Source organism: Dipodomys ordii, unplaced genomic scaffold, assembly GCF_000151885.1.
Source record: "Dipodomys ordii isolate 6190 unplaced genomic scaffold, Dord_2.0 Scaffold181, whole genome shotgun sequence".
Taxonomy (NCBI): domain Eukaryota; kingdom Metazoa; phylum Chordata; class Mammalia; order Rodentia; family Heteromyidae; genus Dipodomys; species Dipodomys ordii.
The window spans coordinates 1635338-1652457 of record NW_012267397.1 but is presented as its reverse complement, the minus strand read 5'-3'; the positions used below and the strand labels follow the sequence as shown (position 1 = coordinate 1652457).

The following is a 17120-nucleotide window of genomic DNA, read 5'->3' as shown; positions in this document are numbered from 1 at the left end:
TTTTTGCTTATGTGGTGCTGAGGAATCGAACCCAGGGCCTCATGCATGCAAGGCAAGCACTCTACCACTGAGCCACTTTCCCAGCCCATAGTTCCCTCATTTTTATACTCGACTTGTTAGTGCCCTTTCTTCTCCAAGCACTGGCCTCTGAAGGCATTAAGGCTTTCTAATTCCTCTAGGGAGCTTCTCATGGTTCTAGTCTCCTACTGAAACATAAAATTCCAGATCAGCTGCTGCCTCATTCCCTTTTCTTAGCCATAGTCTAAGCTCATGGTTTTATTTTTTTTTTTTATTTTTTGCCAGTCCTGGGCTTGAACTCTAGGTCTGGAGGCTGTCCCTCAGCTCTTCAGCTCAAGGCTAGCGCTCTACCACTTGAGCCACAACGCCACTTTTGGCTTTTTCTGCTTATGTGGTGCTTAGGAATCGAACCCAGGGCCTCATGCATGCAAGGCAAGCACTCTACCACTGAGCTACCTTCCCAGCCCTAAGCTCATGGTTTTAATATCACGGTAACTCCCTACCCCTAGCCCCAGCATCTTGACCTCAGACCTGACTGCTAGCTCACTTAAAGGGGACATCCTGCACCCACAGCTGGGAACACAGACCGTCTTAACCCCATCACAAATATCAGATGCTCACATGGGATGGACTACAATTCAGGTCCCTCTATCCTCACTACCAGTCTTTCCTGGAAGCAGGCTGGGAAGTAGAGTGGAAATGCCACCTCTGGATGATAAAACATATATGACCATTACATGGGTCCACCAGAAAACACAGTCCTCAGAGTCAGGAGAGAGATTGCCCACTCCCACCAAGGACAAATCAAGGACCCCCTGAAAACCTCACACTGCTCACCACTGTCAGCATATCTGGAGCCCTGGGGTACACTCTCAGGGTTTGGCTCTTTGGGGCAGCCTGGCAGGTTTTGGGGAGGGGCCCAGCCTGGCACCTTCTCAGCTGACCTGGCTGAAAACCCAACCCTATGTTTAGCAGCCTGATGCAGACCCAGACCTCCTTCTGAGAGCACAGCCCCCCTACCTGTCTGAGTGTGTTGTCCGGGCAACAGTGCTTTGAGTGACAGGCAAATACCAAGACAGAGGACAAGAACATCAAACTGCTCTGCCCCTGGGGACAGGGTCTGGAGGTGAAAAGCTGGTGAGAGGGGATCTTCTCCTCTTTCATTTCCCTGGGGCCTGGACCTGGTAGACAGTAGCAGATCCATTGAAGCCTCTCTAAATCAACCTTTTATTCCCTTGCCCTGGGCAGACAGACAGACAGACAGACAGGGGCCTGACCCCACCCTCTCTAATTTCTGAGCAACCAGTTGACTTCCCTTTTCCTGAGCCTAAACCAGAATAGGGACCTGGAAGCCTGCCCTCCTCACCCTCCCTGAAATCTCAGCTTCTGTTCTGGTTTTGCTCTTCCATGAGTTCATGAAAAATTCATCTACCCAAACCTCAGCTCACACACAGAGAAAGCACATGGGCCTCGCTCCTGGGGCCCCGCTTTTGAAGGCTCGGGGTTCTTTTGGCTAAAGATGTGAGCAGTGATCGGCATGCATGGGGTTGTGGGTGTGGGTGAGGGGGGCAGCCATGCAGGGCATCTGTTTATGCAGTGATGGTATATTTGTACTGACTGCACATTGTGACCCACATAGATTCAGCTGCCAAGAAGGCCGGAACTCCTAGCACCCAGCAGGAGCCCAGGGGAATAGCCAAAGCCAGAATGTAGGCTGGTACACCATTCCAGGACAGAGATCATCCAAAGCCTGTCCTGCTGTTTTACCAGAAAGAAGCCAAGGCCTGAAGTCTAAGATCCTTGGCCTGTGTACCCAGGCAGGGACAGGCAAATAGAAGATCTGAACATGTGGCCAGTGATGCCAGTGGTTATGTGTACATGCATGCATGGATGTGGATTGACATTGCCCAACTCAGAGAGAGGGCATACCATTATTACCGGCTAACCTCTGAATCCTTCCTCACATGCTGTTAGCCCCCAGGCCCTTCTCCAAATCCAGCATTCTATGAATGGGAGAAGCTTAGCAGTAGGGCTGGCGTTCACATTGCTCTAAGCTTTACTGATTGTAGAGAAACCAGACTCGGAGCCTGGTGACGGAAAGTCGGAAAAGGTTATTTTTCTGGACCCCTGTTTTCTGTGACTTGTTGAAGAGAAATATTACCCTGGTCCTACGGCTCTTCTCCCAAAGCAATAGGCGAGCGTGAAGTTATGAAATTGAGGGCACCTTCACTGAGCAATCGATTAGCAGCCGAGAGAGCTTGTGAATTGGCTGTCTGGACATTTCCAGTAATAAATTGTGAAATAGTCCATGAATAAGTAGTTGGCGGAGTTCAGAATTACCCCCTAGGAAATGTTGCAGGTCTAGAGACACATTACTAAGGCGAGCACCATTTTAATGCTCTGGGCTTTGGCTGTTAAATATGTATGCTATCCGCAAAGCACTTCCCGAAATTAATGGCATTTTACAGCTGCTCCGAAGGCAGCGTATTTATATGGAGATGTATAGATTCTGGGGCTGTGGTGGCTTCACAAATGAAGTTCTAATTTTAGAGGATAAGTCCTAGGAGGGGCATGGACAGGGGGGTCAGGAAGTACACTGTCTTGGGGACCTCTTTGAGATGGTTTTCTTCTGCCAGCCACAATTTTTATCCTTTGGTGACACTGGGTGTGGTCTCTAGGTGGGAAAAGTTACTGTAGGTAACAGGCCAATCAGCACTCAGGAAAAAGAAGATGACAGTAATGATAATAATAATAATAAGTAATATTGGCAACTAACATTGGCCAGGCACTAAATGTTTTTCCTCAGTTGAATCATTTTATCTTCACTAAAACACTATTATTATTAAAATGGGGATTGTGTTATTATATTCATTTTATAGAAAGAGATGGGAATCTATCTATATGTGTTAGTGGTTCCCCTGAGGATGATGGTATTTTTCTTTTAAAGAAAGAACTTGAATTATTTACTTGAGAGATAAGATCAGGGCCAACAGGTACAGTAGCATATCTTGTGCACTGCATAAGAGCATCAGCTAGAAGAATGAGAATGGGCTGAATCCCATCCAGGCCCTACTCACTGTGACCAGGATGCAGAGCAACCCAGAGACTGATTTGCATGAAAGTCATATCTAGACTCGGCCAAGTTTTCTTTCCTCCAAGCAGCCTTTACACTTGCCCCAGACCCCAAATGGATTCTTTGCTCAGCTATCTGCTTGGTTGGTGAGAGGCACTGAGAAGCTGGTGTGATGCTAGCCAAAAAGCACAGTCTCCTGTCTATCTTGACAAAGCAGTAGTTTGATCAGAGTCCCTGGAGAGTGGGGAGCCCCTTGGGAGTTCAGATATTCCCTGGCTGCTTCTCTGGAACACCTTAAAAGATTCCTAAAAGCTGGAACCCATCAGTCAGGGCTAGGATGAGGTATTGGGAAGCAGCAATGCTAGGAAAACAAGGCTGAAGAATTGAACCCTTCTGCCACAGCAGGAGCCTGGCTAGTGGCTGCTGGCAGAATTCTACAGAGGCTCAGCACTAACCACGCATCACCACCCCAGGGGTCCATGATGTCAAGAGAAAGGCCTCACCATTGAGCAGGACAATGAAACACCTCCATAATTAGATGTGTGCCTTACTGTGGTTGTGTAGAAATGGGCTTCCCACTCTATGCATTCTGCCAGCTGTCACCCCCTTAGCTGCAAGCTTGAAACATTCTGACACCTCAAGGTACCACAGTGAGTTTGAGAGAAGGTAGCCAATGGGAAAAGGTAGAGGGGTGCCAGACAGGTGCAGACTAAATGGCGAAGAAGAAGGTCCAGTGGAGTAAGGAGAGAACAAAGAATGGTCCAGAAGCAGGTACACGAGAGAAGCTCTGGACCTGAGTTTGGGACCTAGAAAAGCAGGTGACGCAGAGGAGAGAAAGGAGAACAGAACCAGGAAGAGATTCATTCTGATTGGCTGGGAAGGATGGGAACAAGACTCCATCCTTGTAGTAACTCTGGTGTGATTTGGGGCAGCATACTGACCTCTGAGTCTGTTTCCCCATCTATAACATGGTGATAATGTCACCACCTGGCAAGATAGCGAGACTTAGCCTGAGACCTGAGTCTAAAGGTGGTGCCTGGTGTATAATAGGAACTCAATAAATACTGAATTTTATGGAAATTCAGTTCCACCCACCTCAGCATGGGGACTTAAAAGTGAGTTTGAGTGGGCGGAGCCAGCTGAAACACGGACTTGATGTTGGACTCGGGGATTCCAAAACCCACAGTTCCTCACTCTGTGAACCTCAAACTGGATGGAATCAAACTATTTCTATTCTCAGGCTTTCTGCCTCCTCTCAACTGTTCTTTGTAGGGCTGGCAGGGAGTTCCAAATGAGAAGTCAGGCAAAGCCCGGCCTCTTCTAAGCCCTTCACTGGCTTGTAACCATCTGCAGGGGTGGTGTATGGAAGGGGAGCCTGTCACTCACCCCACAAGCCACCTTCCTGAGGATCATCTCTCCTGGGAGAGACAAGTCCTATACAAACGGAGCTGTCACTGCTATTGGCCATTGCTCACCTGACACAACCTAAATAAGGAATTGAGAGAGTCCTCGGAAGACAAAGGAATTGGGAATATGTAGATCTAATCTGAGAACCAGGAGTTGAGGAAAAGCCAGGGAAGACACTCAATGAGGACTTTCTAGAGCAGACATCAGAAGTTTTGGGAGGGGCTACTCAGACACAGTTTGCTGGACCCTACCCAGATTCCCTGGTTCATTAGATTGGGGGGAAGAAGTTGGGGGAAGCCAGAAATGTGCATCTCAAACAAGTTCTGCAGATCGGCTCTTCTGAGGCTCATACTCTGAGAACCCTGGCCCACGTCATGGTTGCTACAGAAAGAACCTGTGCTTTGGAATTAGGTGGACTTGAGTTCAAATCCCTGCCCTACCACTTGCTAGCTAGTTCTGTGACCACTGGGCAACTAAGTCCATGACTACGTACTGAGCCTGGGGCCACCAGGGGGCTCCAAACTGGTTCCCTAGAACTGTGCTATGCCCGCAATCAGCCTGGGCAGGAAAGTCCATGAGACTCTTATCTCCAATTAACTATTTAAAAAAAACAATCAGGAAGTAGGGCTGTGACTCAAGTGGTAGAACACTAGCCTTGAGCAAAAAAAAAAAAAAAAAAAAAACTCAGGGACAACACCCAGGCCCTGAGTTCAAGCCCTGGAACAGATACACATATGTGCACGCCTGCGCACACACGCAAGCACACATGCACTTGCACATTCACACAAACAAACCAAAGAGCAGCCTACAACTGATTCCACCCCACTCACTCAGCCTGCCTCCCCTCTCTCATCTATCTCTGCAGGAGGAGCCCTTTGTCATGTTCCGGAAGTCAGACAGGACTCTATATGGGAATGACCGGTTTGAGGGTTACTGCATTGATCTGCTCAAGGAGCTGGCCCATATCCTGGGCTTCTCCTACGAGATCCGGCTGGTAGAAGACGGCAAGTACGGGGCACAGGATGACAAGGGCCAGTGGAACGGCATGGTCAAGGAGCTCATTGACCACGTAAGCTGGGACTGGAACATGGGGCTAGAGGGAGGACCCCTGGGAGCCTAGTGAGCTGCACTTTGCACATTAGAACCCAGCACCTCAGCAGGGACCAAGGAGATGGAGGTAAAGGTTGTGCCCTTGAAGACTTACAGGGATTCATATGGAGAAGTGTACTCTAGCTCTCCTGGGCCTGCCTTGCTTAGGCCCCTCATCTCCCAGACATCCCTGTCCGGGCAAGCACACATTCACAACCCCATGGGCCCAGGTGCATGCAATCTGGAACTGCTCAAGTCCTCTGCTCCTTTAAACAGCTATAGATGTCCCAGCCATGTGGGCAAGGTACCATAACACAACAACTGTGGGACACAGATAGACCTCATGCTACCTTGAAAGTAGCTTTGAATCCTAAGAGAAGAAAGATGGTCCAGGGAATGGGCTGAGGGCTTGAGTGAAGGAGGGAGCCAAGGCACCATTTCCCTGGGATGTGAAGAGGACTCTGGGAGCAAGGGGCCAGAGCAGGCAGAGGGAACAGCAGGTAGGAGGGGCCTGGAGTTTATGGAACATGAGAGGAAGACAAAAAGGAATCAAAAGCTAAGGAGCCACAGCCTGAAAGGAATTGGAACCCAGGGCCCTACCTAATTCTTCCTTAATTAGCTATGGAGGCATGACAAGTCACCCCATGTCTGAGCTGCTTTCTCTGAAAAATGAGCACGTTAATCCCCCCTTTTCTGGCCTGGTCCATAGTCAACCCATTAAGCCTTGTGAGATTCTCTCAGCAAACACATCCTAGCTCCTTGGCTCCTAGAAGCTTAGGCTGTACTCCAGTAGACTGGGGCACAAGTGCTGCCTTTCCCACCTCATAGATGCTTGACTAGATAAGTTCACAAAGTCATCAGCCTCCCTAGGTTCTAGTCACCATCACAGCCCCTAAGGGAGGTGTGGGAACAAAGTGAAGGTGCCATTTTTATAGGCTCCCCTAGCATGGGGCATTCATTACCTGCCTTCCAGCTCAGGACCCTCAATGGAATGGAAGCAGCATCCATCCAAAATTTGTGTCTGAAGTGAAAGCAGGCAAGGACCTGATCTGGACCCCTTAGCATCATCTTCCTCTCCCTCATCCTTAGGCCTGACAGGGCTGTCAGTAATGCCTACTGTGCAGATACAGTGGCTGAGGTGCAGAGAGAGAGACAGAGACAGAGAGAGAAGTAAGACCCTAGCTAGTGTGTAGTGGGGCTGGACTCAAATTGGTAGAGTCTGGCAGCTCTGTGTCTCAGTGGCCCTGGGCTGTGCCCTCTCTAGAGAGTCGGCCCTAACAAGAAGCCAGAGCAGAGACAGGCTTATGCAGGAATCTTTGCAGCCCCTGGTAGGAGGGGGTGTGAACTTGAGCTGGGTTTGGTTTCCACTCTGCCAAGGAGTCACTGTGTGTTCCTGGACAGTCTCCTATCTTCTCTGGGCCTTAGTTTTCTCATCTTTGAAAGGGGAGTGATATGAATGGGCCTACCACAAAGATTGCTGTGAGTCAGTGTATTCATTGTCTAGGCAGAACAGCCTCAGTGTTTGCTATTATTTTGTTGTTTTGTTGTTATTGTTGTTTTATCCTATCAGTTATTCTTTGGAGGCTGATGGAGTCAGGGCAGGGGAGGATCGGGAAGCCCAGTGTTCTAATTTCTGACTCAACAGTGAAAATGACACCCCTTCCCTCTTCCCTGCCTTCTGTGAGGCTCAGAGAAGACAACAGGTAGAGAAGAGGGCTCTAGCTTATTGAGCACTTCTTAACGGAAAGGGAGTCATATTGTCACTGGTATTAATAATAACCATAATTACTATGGAAATGAGCTAGCAGGCCCCCTCCCACAGATCTCCTTTTGCCCACTCCCTGCACCTGTGAGTGGGGCTCTGCTGCCCAGGGCTCTACATGCCTTCTGAGCCTGGCCTTTACAAAGATGAGTGGGGCTGCAGAAGAAAGATGGGGTCATGTGGAGACCCACCACCCACAGCACCTCCAATGGCCCGGGAGCTTTGAAGAGCTATTTTTAAAGGGATATGATGAGACAGTCCAGCAGCAGCCAGACCCTCCCGAGTCACCCCTCGGCTGGGGAAACGGGGAGCCTCGTCCATGGCCTCCAGATTTCTGGGCTGAACTTCAGGAGGTCCAGCATTCATCAAGACCATGAGTCCTGATGGGACATGCAGGGGACCTTGTTAAACCTGATTCCTTACAATTGATGAGCCTATTAATCCTAGCTTGGTGCCATTTTTAATAACATCATAACCATTTATTAGTGTCGTCAGATAATTAGTCTCCTCACTAGCTCATAGAAAGCATGGTAAAGACTTGGCAATATTATTACTTCCTTATTAAGGATCTGAATGTAGGTATAAAACATGATGAATATTCACCTTTGTAAGTGTCTGCCTCCTAAGGCCCATTTGGATACCCTGAGTGCTGCCTGCGCCCAGGCAGGATTTAAAATGTCCTTCCTTGACTCTCTGCTGGCCTCTGTCCACTGTACATGGCCTTGCAAGAACCCAGGGTTGTAGAGGAAGATGGGGTTCCTGAAGGATGCACCCCCTTTCCTCCTGCCAACAGACATACCTTCCCGGAGCCACCTGGAACACAGGAACAGCAAACGTGATTAGACACAGTGGTGATTACTGCATCCGTCATCCGTCTCTCCATTGCTGCTGCCTGCTCATTCTCATTCTCCTCTCAGCTGTCTTCTACTCCCTGCCTATTATTACACCCATGTGTTCTGACCACTCTGGAATCCAATCGAAATGGATTCAGATACCTAGTCCGGCACATTTCAGCTGACAATGAGAAAGTTATACAACCTCTCCGGCCCATATTTCTACATCTGTAAAATGGGGCTAATAAAAGAACCTTTGGAGTGGGAGGCTGGCATGCAGGAATCAGCAGAGCCCACAGAGCCCATCCTGGATGGGGGGGTCATCTCAAGGGGAGAAGAGATAAGGCCCGGGGGCACTACCGAGAAGGCATAGAAGGGAGGTATCTGCAGGATGTCTAGCCCTGGCAAGATCGGAGGCAAAGGAGGATCAGGAGCACATGAGGCAACAGGTCACCAGAGGCTAGGCTAGTGGTTAGTGGCTGTATGGAGGTTTGCTAAGGAGTTTTCTGTGGCCTATAAGATTGGCTTGGGCAAAGATGGTGACAAGAAATGGTCATAGATAGCCTTTGCATATCAGCCCTTCCTTGGTGAAGAAGTAACCTTCACACATGCCCCCTCTGCTCTCTTATAACCCTGAGTGTAGACCAGAGATGATGGCACAGCTGGAAGTGCCTGTTTCCTCTGCCTGACTCTTCTTCCAGACAACAAATAACTGAAGAAGGGAAGTTGGCTATTGCCAGCATTTGGCATGGGGCTGAACACACACAGAGAAGGTATTGGTGAGGGAGCGATAGAATGAATGAGCATTGGCTTTCATACCATGAATAAGGGCATGGCAATGGGGTCATAAATAGTTGACTTCACATCCAAAGGTGTGAGGGGAGTGTCCGGTGTCAAGGCCACCACAGGAGATTCACCAGGTCCCCGTCATTCAGCCAGGAACCAGCCCCTCATTCTGTCCTGTGTACCTTGTTTTTGGAAAGCATATTTGGAATCAAGGATGCTGAGAGCTCACCTAGGGCAAGTCAGCATGCTGGGTGGACAGAGCAGTAGAGGGCAAAGAAAATAAATGGACTACAAAGACATTGGTAAGGGAAACAGAGCAAGAACTGGGGAACACCGTAAAAGGTTAGGGTATTGCCAGCATGTATCTGATGGGGGTCAAATAACAAGTAAGGGTTACAGGCAAGATGTGGGACCCCCGGCAGCAATTAGAGATCCAGGGAGGACATCCATTCATTTCTAGTTCCCTGCTAGTCTGTAGAAAATGGTGACAAGGGTTGGGTAAGGAGGGTATGGACTTAGAAAGTTGCACCCCAACATCAGTCATGGCCTTGGGCCTCCAGGTGAGCTCCACCAAACTCCTCAAGCAGAGACCAGCCTAGGGAAATGCCCAGTGCTCTCCCAGCCAGGTCTCAGAAATCAGGAAGCTCTCTGAAGTCTAGGGGAGGAAGGCTTACCCTTTCTAGCTACCAGATATCTCTCAGCCTAGGAGTCCTACACCTGCACTACAGGTATAGCACCTACCAGCTGATGCAGGAACCTTCCAGCACCTGTTCTCCATCTAGTCAGATAACATGTAGACTGTTGGATATGCTGTGTTCTAAAGTCTCCAATGGCCATAATGCTCATTGTCAAGATTAGCAGCTGACAAGAGGTTCACCAGCATGTACCATCTACAACTCAGTATACTCCTGAGATGAGTATGTGCCACTCCTGGGCAGGGAGCTTACTGGGCCACCTCTCTGAAATCTTCCCTGTTATTGTAAACTGGTCAAGTGCAGCCCCATGCAAGGTGCTGTGGAAGCAGAGGTGTGACTAAAACAAGCAGGATTGCTTCTCCAAGCCTAAGGAGCTTGCCTTCTAGTGGAGGAAACCAGTTATAAGCTAAGAACATAGGGATGGTGTAACTATTCAGCCAGGGTGAGCATTGCTAAGGAAGAATGAGACTGGATAGAAGACCTTCCCTGGATCCTAGCAGGTCTTGTGGAGCAGTGGAGAGTCAGTGTATTCCATCCCAGGAAACCCTGGAGGAAGGTCATAAAGACTTGAAAGAGGCAGGGGGTGACTATCCCCTGTACCCTTGGCCAGCAGCAATCAGAGATCCAGAGGGCATCAGTTCATTTCTAATTCCCTAGCAGTCTGTAGAAAATGATAATGAGGGCTGGGTAAGGAAGTAAGGGACTTGGAAAGCTACACCCTAACACCTATCATGGCCTTGAGGCTATGAACTCTGATCTCCCAGCCTCCAGCCGTGATGGGAGAAGCTGGTATCAGAGACCCATATCCACTGCTCTACGCCAGTGTATCACCTTTCTCTCAACCAGGAAGCAGGTATTGGTTCTGGTCCACATGCAATGGTCCTAAGTCATGTTTGCAAGCATACTTACTCTACTCAAATGTGTTCTCTAGTCCTGAGCAGGCTGAGAGTTCACTGAAGGCGGAGCAGAGCTCTGGATGGAGAAGGGCATATTCTGGGCAGGAAAGCAGATAGATTTCAAAGATGGCTATTTAGGACAGTGACTAAGGAGACACATGGAACGGAAGATGTCACCAGGAACCTACCTGAGGTGAAATGCCAATGCTGGAGAACCACTGGCCGGCAGAAGGAAGACAGTAGTGAACATTAGGTTGACTCATTAGGATCAGGGCACAGCAGTGGGAGACAATCAGATCAACTATCAGAGACAGTTTGGCTTCAGGGCAAACAGGGTGCTGAGCAGTAGGCTGGGGAAGAGCAAAGCAGGACCCTGGGGGGCATTCTGATACTCATTTTTCCAATAAAATTTTATTAAGCCCCTACTTTATGTCAGGCTTTGTGCTGATCCCATGAGGTACATCTGTGCGGGAAACACAACTTAAACCCAGTCCTCCTGGAATTTATGTACTGTCAGGGAAACAAGACATTAAATAGTGACTTGAAAATAAAAATTCCGTTGGGATCAGAGCACCAAGGAGCACTATAGCAGCTGTTGGAACACATAATCAGGACAGAATCTATTTGGTGGTAGGGGTGGTGTGGGACAGAGGCTTACCCACTCTAACCCCCTTGGGCTGTACTAGGGCAGGCCCTGTCCTGTTTGAGCTGATACTACTGCCAGGGATCTATGGGGTTGTTGGAAAGATGGAGCCTGTGGTGCATCCATCCTGGGTCCAAGGGGATATGAAGCAGGGAGAACCTGCCATCATTTGTGAAAGACAGCAGCACAGGAGAGAGTCTGCTGGGACTCAAATAGGCGGTTCTCCAGGCCTGGGAAAGGCACACACATCATTGCGCTGTCAACCAGGGAGCCTGCCATCAGCTCCAGAAGCTGACAGGTGAATCACAGGAGTTAGAAGCTGACCTGTCAGTAGACAGCTATGAATCTACTCAAACCTGTTGCTCCTCTAGTCAGATGTGTGGGTGGTTCCAAATGTTGGTTTGTCAGGTTAATGTCCAGGGCCCTTCAAGAAGCATGATCTTTCTTTAAGAGTGGCAGGGAAGGAACTAGCTAGAGAAACAATTCTTGGGGGGAAATATGTGAGAGGTAAATTCCACAGATGTCCCAGGTGTTGATCAAGCTCTGTGATAGATTCCCAGGAGAAACAGTTGAAAGGAAGAAGGATATAATTTGGCTTGTAGTTTCCGAGGTTTCTGTCCATGGTTGCCCAGCCCCATTGCCCAGGGTGAAGTAGAATATAATGGCAACAGGTGTGTGTGGCAAAGGAGCCTACTAACATCATGGCAGCCTGGAAGCAGAGAGAGAAAGAGACAGGGAAAGAACCAGGGATAACATATCCTTCAAAGATATACTTCCAGTGACTTGCTTCTTCCGTCACCTCCCAATAGCATCATCAAATTGAGAATTCATTCTTTTTTTATTATCTTTGAGTAGTTGTACAAAGGAATTTCAAATCAACATGTCAGTTTATGAGCATAGAGCATCTTGATCACTATCACTCCTTCCATTATTCTCTCCTATGCAGATTCTGGATTTTTAAAACAGACATGAAAGGAGAAGGGGTTTTCTGGGGAAGAGGAAGGAGACCAAGGGGAGAAATGGGTACTGGGTAGAGGACTGTGATCAATGTACATTATATAAATGTATTAAAAATGTCACCTTGTACAATTAATATAAACTAATAAATAAGAAAAAAATGTATGAATACACCAGTAGATTTATCCATTGATGACAGCATAGCCCATGTGGTTCAATCATCCCCAAAAATTGGGTCCATCAACTGGGAACCAAATCTTTTAACACATGAGGCTTTGGAGGGAGACTTCCTACCCAAGCCATAATACCCCATAACAGCAATATAAGCAGGAAGTCAGCATAAAGAGCCGGAGACAAGTCTTTTGTGAGTGGCAGGAACGAAATTGGATTTCTTGGGCACTGTGGAGATGAGAGAGGGATCTGGAAGGTGACTCCCAAGCTCCACCAAACAATGCAGAAGGTATGCTGGAGAGGCCCCAGTGGCAGCCTGGGTCAGGAGTAAGAGTGAAGTTCAAGTCTCTGGGAATTCAGGGCTGGGTTCAGGAATGGGCCAAGCAGTCATAAGCTCTGCTGTCAGAACAGAGCAGGTACCAGGGTGGGGCTGGTAGCAGGAAGTAGAAAGTAATGCATGCATCCTGCACAGAGAATGAGCTGCAAGTGTATTTCCTAAGGCTGCCATGGCAAATGGCAGCAAACCTGGTGGCTTAAAAGAGCAACAGTAGCCAGGTACTGGTGGCTCACACCTATAATCAAACCTATAATTCAAGAGATGTGAGGATTGCTGTTCAAAGCCAGCCCAGGTAGGAAAGTCCATGAGACTCTTATCTCCAATTAATCACAGAAAAAGCTGAAAGTGGTGCTGTAGGCCATGTGGAAGAATGCTCGTCTTGAGGAAAAGGAACTTAGGGATAGCTCTCAGGCTGAGTTCAAGGTCTAGGACCAGCAAAAAAAATAAAATAAGGAGGAGTCTTCCTAGCTCTGGAGGCCAGAACCAAAGATGTCAGTGGGGTCAGTTCCTTGTGGTAGCTCAGAAGGAGGACTGTTCCCTGCCTTTCCCAGTTTTTAGTATGAACAACATTCCTTCATAGCCTTTAGCCTTCATCTGCATTATTTCAATCTTTGCCTCCATCATCACATGGCTTTCTCTGTGTATATCTTTGCCCCTCTCTTCTTATAAGTACAATGCATTTTAACTAATGACATCTTCAAAAACCTTACTCCAAATTAAGTCACACCCACAGGTACTAATAGTTCAGATTTGAATGTAATTAGGACCAAGTACCCAATTTAACCAACTATACAGGGGCTGGGAAGGTGGCTCAGTGGTAGAGCCCTTGCCTTGCATGCCTGAGGCCCTGGGTTCGATTCCTCAGCATCACATAAGCAAAAAGAAAAAAGCCGGAAGTGGCACTGTGGCTCAAGTGGTAGAGCGCTAGCCTTGAGCTGAAGAGCTGAGGGACAGCGCCCAGGCCTAGAGTTCAGGCCCCACGACCGCCCCCCCCCAAAAAAAGAAAATACTTAACCAACTATACATAGTGCATATGATTGAGTGGTAACATGTTGGATTTTGAGGTCACTGTGAATTGAGTCCATATACTGATTCTAATGGAGTCCAAATATTGTTTTGACCCTTTGCCTTTACCCTTTTAGACTGATGAAGCCTCTGTACTGATGTTTACCACCCCTTGGGACTCTGGGAGATTGGCATGAGGCAATACACGAAACACATCTCATGTTTCTTGGCATGTAGGAGCATCCAGTAGTGATCACAGATGTTACCATTTGAGCAGGACAGGAAGGCACCCTTGGGATTCCTAACCAAGGGGAAGACCATAGAAATAAGGAATTTCATGAAGACCATGTTTAATCACTCAAGAAGTATTGTGCCTCCAAGATGCCAATGGGACACCAGACTCAAGGAGCAAGCTAGGGCTCAGGAGATAGATCTTAGTTTCTGACCAGGACCACTTGTCCCAAGAGAAGGCTAATCAATGATAAGTTGCCAGAATGATCATGGTCCCAACTCCATTCTTAGAACCTGGTAGGAGGTAGCCCTGGGTTTATGCTGGGTATAGGTCAGGATCCAGACTGAAACCAGGGTAGCTGGATACTGAGTGCTAAAATACAAAGCTAGAGCTGAGTATGTTTTTCTCTGTTGGGGTTTTTTTGTTTGTTGATTTTTTTTGGCAGTACTGGGGATTGAACCTAGAGCCTTGTGTATACTAAGCCAATGCTCTACCACTGAGCCATACCTCCAGGCCCTCAGTAAATACTCCTTGCTATTACTTATGCTGAGAACTGGGTTCTGACAATGCAGATGAGGCCAAATGGCTTCATGTGAGAGTGGAAGATGCCAGATGCATCTTAGGAGATTCTTGGTAAGTGGCAAGCTGTTTATGGGAATGAAATGCTGTTCTAGGAAAGTGTCCTGTCTGGCCCCACAGGTTAAAAAAATGTACAGAATGGTCCTTAGTAAGGCAGGAGAGGCCAATAAATCCCTCCAGAGACCAATGAAAGTACAGGACAGACCATAGTGTTGGTTTTGTTCAAAGAAATGATTTCTGTAATTTGAAAGTGAAGACCAAGGAGCTTCTCCAAGCCTCAGTTTCCTTCTACAGAAAAAAAAAATATGGGCTTGGAATAGATGTTCCCAAAGGTGTCTCGTCCAGCTCTGACAGCCTGTGATTTCATGAATCACCCTGGAAGAAACTTGCATGAGTGGGAAGGGCCGCCAAGACTAGGCCTTTCATTCTGAGTAATGAACTGAAACAGCAAAGACTTGACATCTGTTCCGATCTTTCAAGGGAAGTTGGACAAAATAATGCCTTTTTTGGGGGAAATCGTTACCAACAGTTGAAATGTAGTATTTTCTGCCTAAACCAAAAAATGAAGTGGAGAATACCAGCCTTTCTGAACCCCAAGGGAGAACACACGTCCAAACTCCCAGTGAAGGTCACATCGGCCAATTATCTTGCTGCCGCAGGCACAGAACATCATGGATGCCTCTGCCTCTTAACCCTGTTAGAAAGAATGGCAGGGAGATTCCACAGACCCTCAGAGCGTCTGGGGAATAAGGGGGGCCTGGGGCCCTGTACCTGGCTTCCTCACCAGTGCCTGGAACATCTGGTAAAATAAGTATTGCCTACAAACACTATGATATCATCCAACTTGTAATTAAAAGTTTAAGGAAGATTCTTGAGCATTGCCTTGGAGCTTTTGCCCAGAGACCAGTTCAAGTACATTCCTACAGATGATAATAACTTTGGGGTCAGAACAGAGAGAGCCTCCTGACACAATGTACTTCGAAGAGACAGGGCTCTGGGAGACCAAGTTCTAGAACCAAAGGCTCACTTTATCCTTGTCATGCCAAATATTATAGAAGGTCTCAGAACTTTAGGAGACTTAGAAAGACCTTCCAGGGTGCTGCCCTCAGTACCACCAGTCCCCAGGAATCATGTCTACTGCACTCCCAACAGAGGACCATGTGAACTGACACCCCAAGAGGACATGGACTGGCTCTCTTCCTCATTGCTGTAACTAAGGCAGGGCCAGGGTCTGGGCTCAGCAGTTCTTGAGCAAATGCATAATAGCCACTCTGCACCTTGCCTGAGAGCTCTCTCCCCTTGTGTGGCTTTCCTTCCCCACAGTCTGAATTGAGAGAGCTGGGTGGCAACTGCTGCCCTGTTCCTTCCTCCTCTGTCTTCAAAGTCAGGCAAATGCCAACTCATACATTTGGAAATTTGCAAAAGGAAGGCCTCATCTGAAGATCCTTTGTGATAGGCTCCTCCTCCTGTCTTTCCAGGGTTCTGAAGCTCACCAAATCTCTGGGCTCTGTGAAGGATGTGGGGGCTGTGACTGAGAAACACTGGGGTGAGCAACATCAGGGTTCCCAGTTTCCCCTGCATAGGGTACCCACTGAGCAGTCTGGAGACTGGGGTTCTACCCATACAAACCCTTACCTCCCTGTCTGATTTTGACTAGAGTGCTAGTGCCTACTCTAAGTGCAGTCAGCATTTCTGTAAACAGCTGTCATTTGCTAAATAGTTCAACTAAGGTCCATTGCCCCTACTGTACCATCAGTGCCACGAGTATAGAAGCCAACTCACTTAGGGCCAGCTCTGTATCCCTAGTGCCTGGGGGCTCTCATAAAGTAGTGATGGGAGGAAGGAAGGAAGGAAGGAAGGAAGGAAGGAAGGAAGGAAGGAAGGAAAGCTTATGTAAAGCTGGGCATAGTAGAGGCTGACAGGAGGATCATGAATTCAAGGTCAGCCTGGGATACATAGTGAGACTTTCGTTTTAAAATGAAACAAGACCCAGTAAGGTAGTAATGATAGTCTTACCCTACAAAACAGTGAGCTGAAAATGACTATCAGTCACTGGAGGAATTAAATAAAGATATAAAAATGTTCATGTTTGAGGTATAATTTCCCACTGGAGCCCAAGGGGTAGCCCCTCAGAAGGGAATGTGATTAGCAAATATTCCAGATACTAGGGGAGTCTTGGGGGTTAGAAGAGAGCAGTAGACTGGCCTCAGCTCCAGCCATGCCAAGGAACCCAAGAGCAAATAAGCAGATGAGCCATGGGACTCATGGGAGCAGAAAGGACTGCACATAGACAGCAAGTGCAGGTCTTAATGCACACAGTGAGCTTTGTGGGCATTTAGTACAGGAGGCTGTTGTGCAAAGGAATGTGGATGGTGGCAAGCATTAGACAATAGTAAGAGGGTGTTCTAAATAGAGCATGAGGTAGCCAAGTGTGGAGGTAAAGAAAGGGATATGGGAAATAGGAAGCGGTTTAATGAGGGCCTCATGTAGGAGAGCACTAGAGTAGGCTGGAAAGGAAATATTGTAAGGAGTGATTTAAATTTTTAATCAGAAAATACTCAGACCAAAGAAAGAACTTTATTCTTCTTATTAAAGGAACTAGGTGCTATTGTCTCATGCTTATGACACTAGCTACTC

The 17120-nt window shown here is 47.8% G+C and overlaps 1 protein-coding gene across 2 annotated transcripts in view; it reads left to right on the top strand.

Annotated features, from left to right (window-relative positions):
• Grik3 (glutamate receptor, ionotropic, kainate 3) overlaps window positions 1-17120 on the top strand; it is a 211385-nt gene that overhangs the window by 170974 nt on the left and 23291 nt on the right. For both annotated transcript variants that reach the window (XM_013034066.1, XM_013034067.1), the window contains exon 10: window positions 5364-5567. In XM_013034066.1, coding sequence (XP_012889520.1) covers window positions 5364-5567 — 204 coding nt within the window. The remainder of the gene's footprint in view (window positions 1-5363; window positions 5568-17120) is intronic.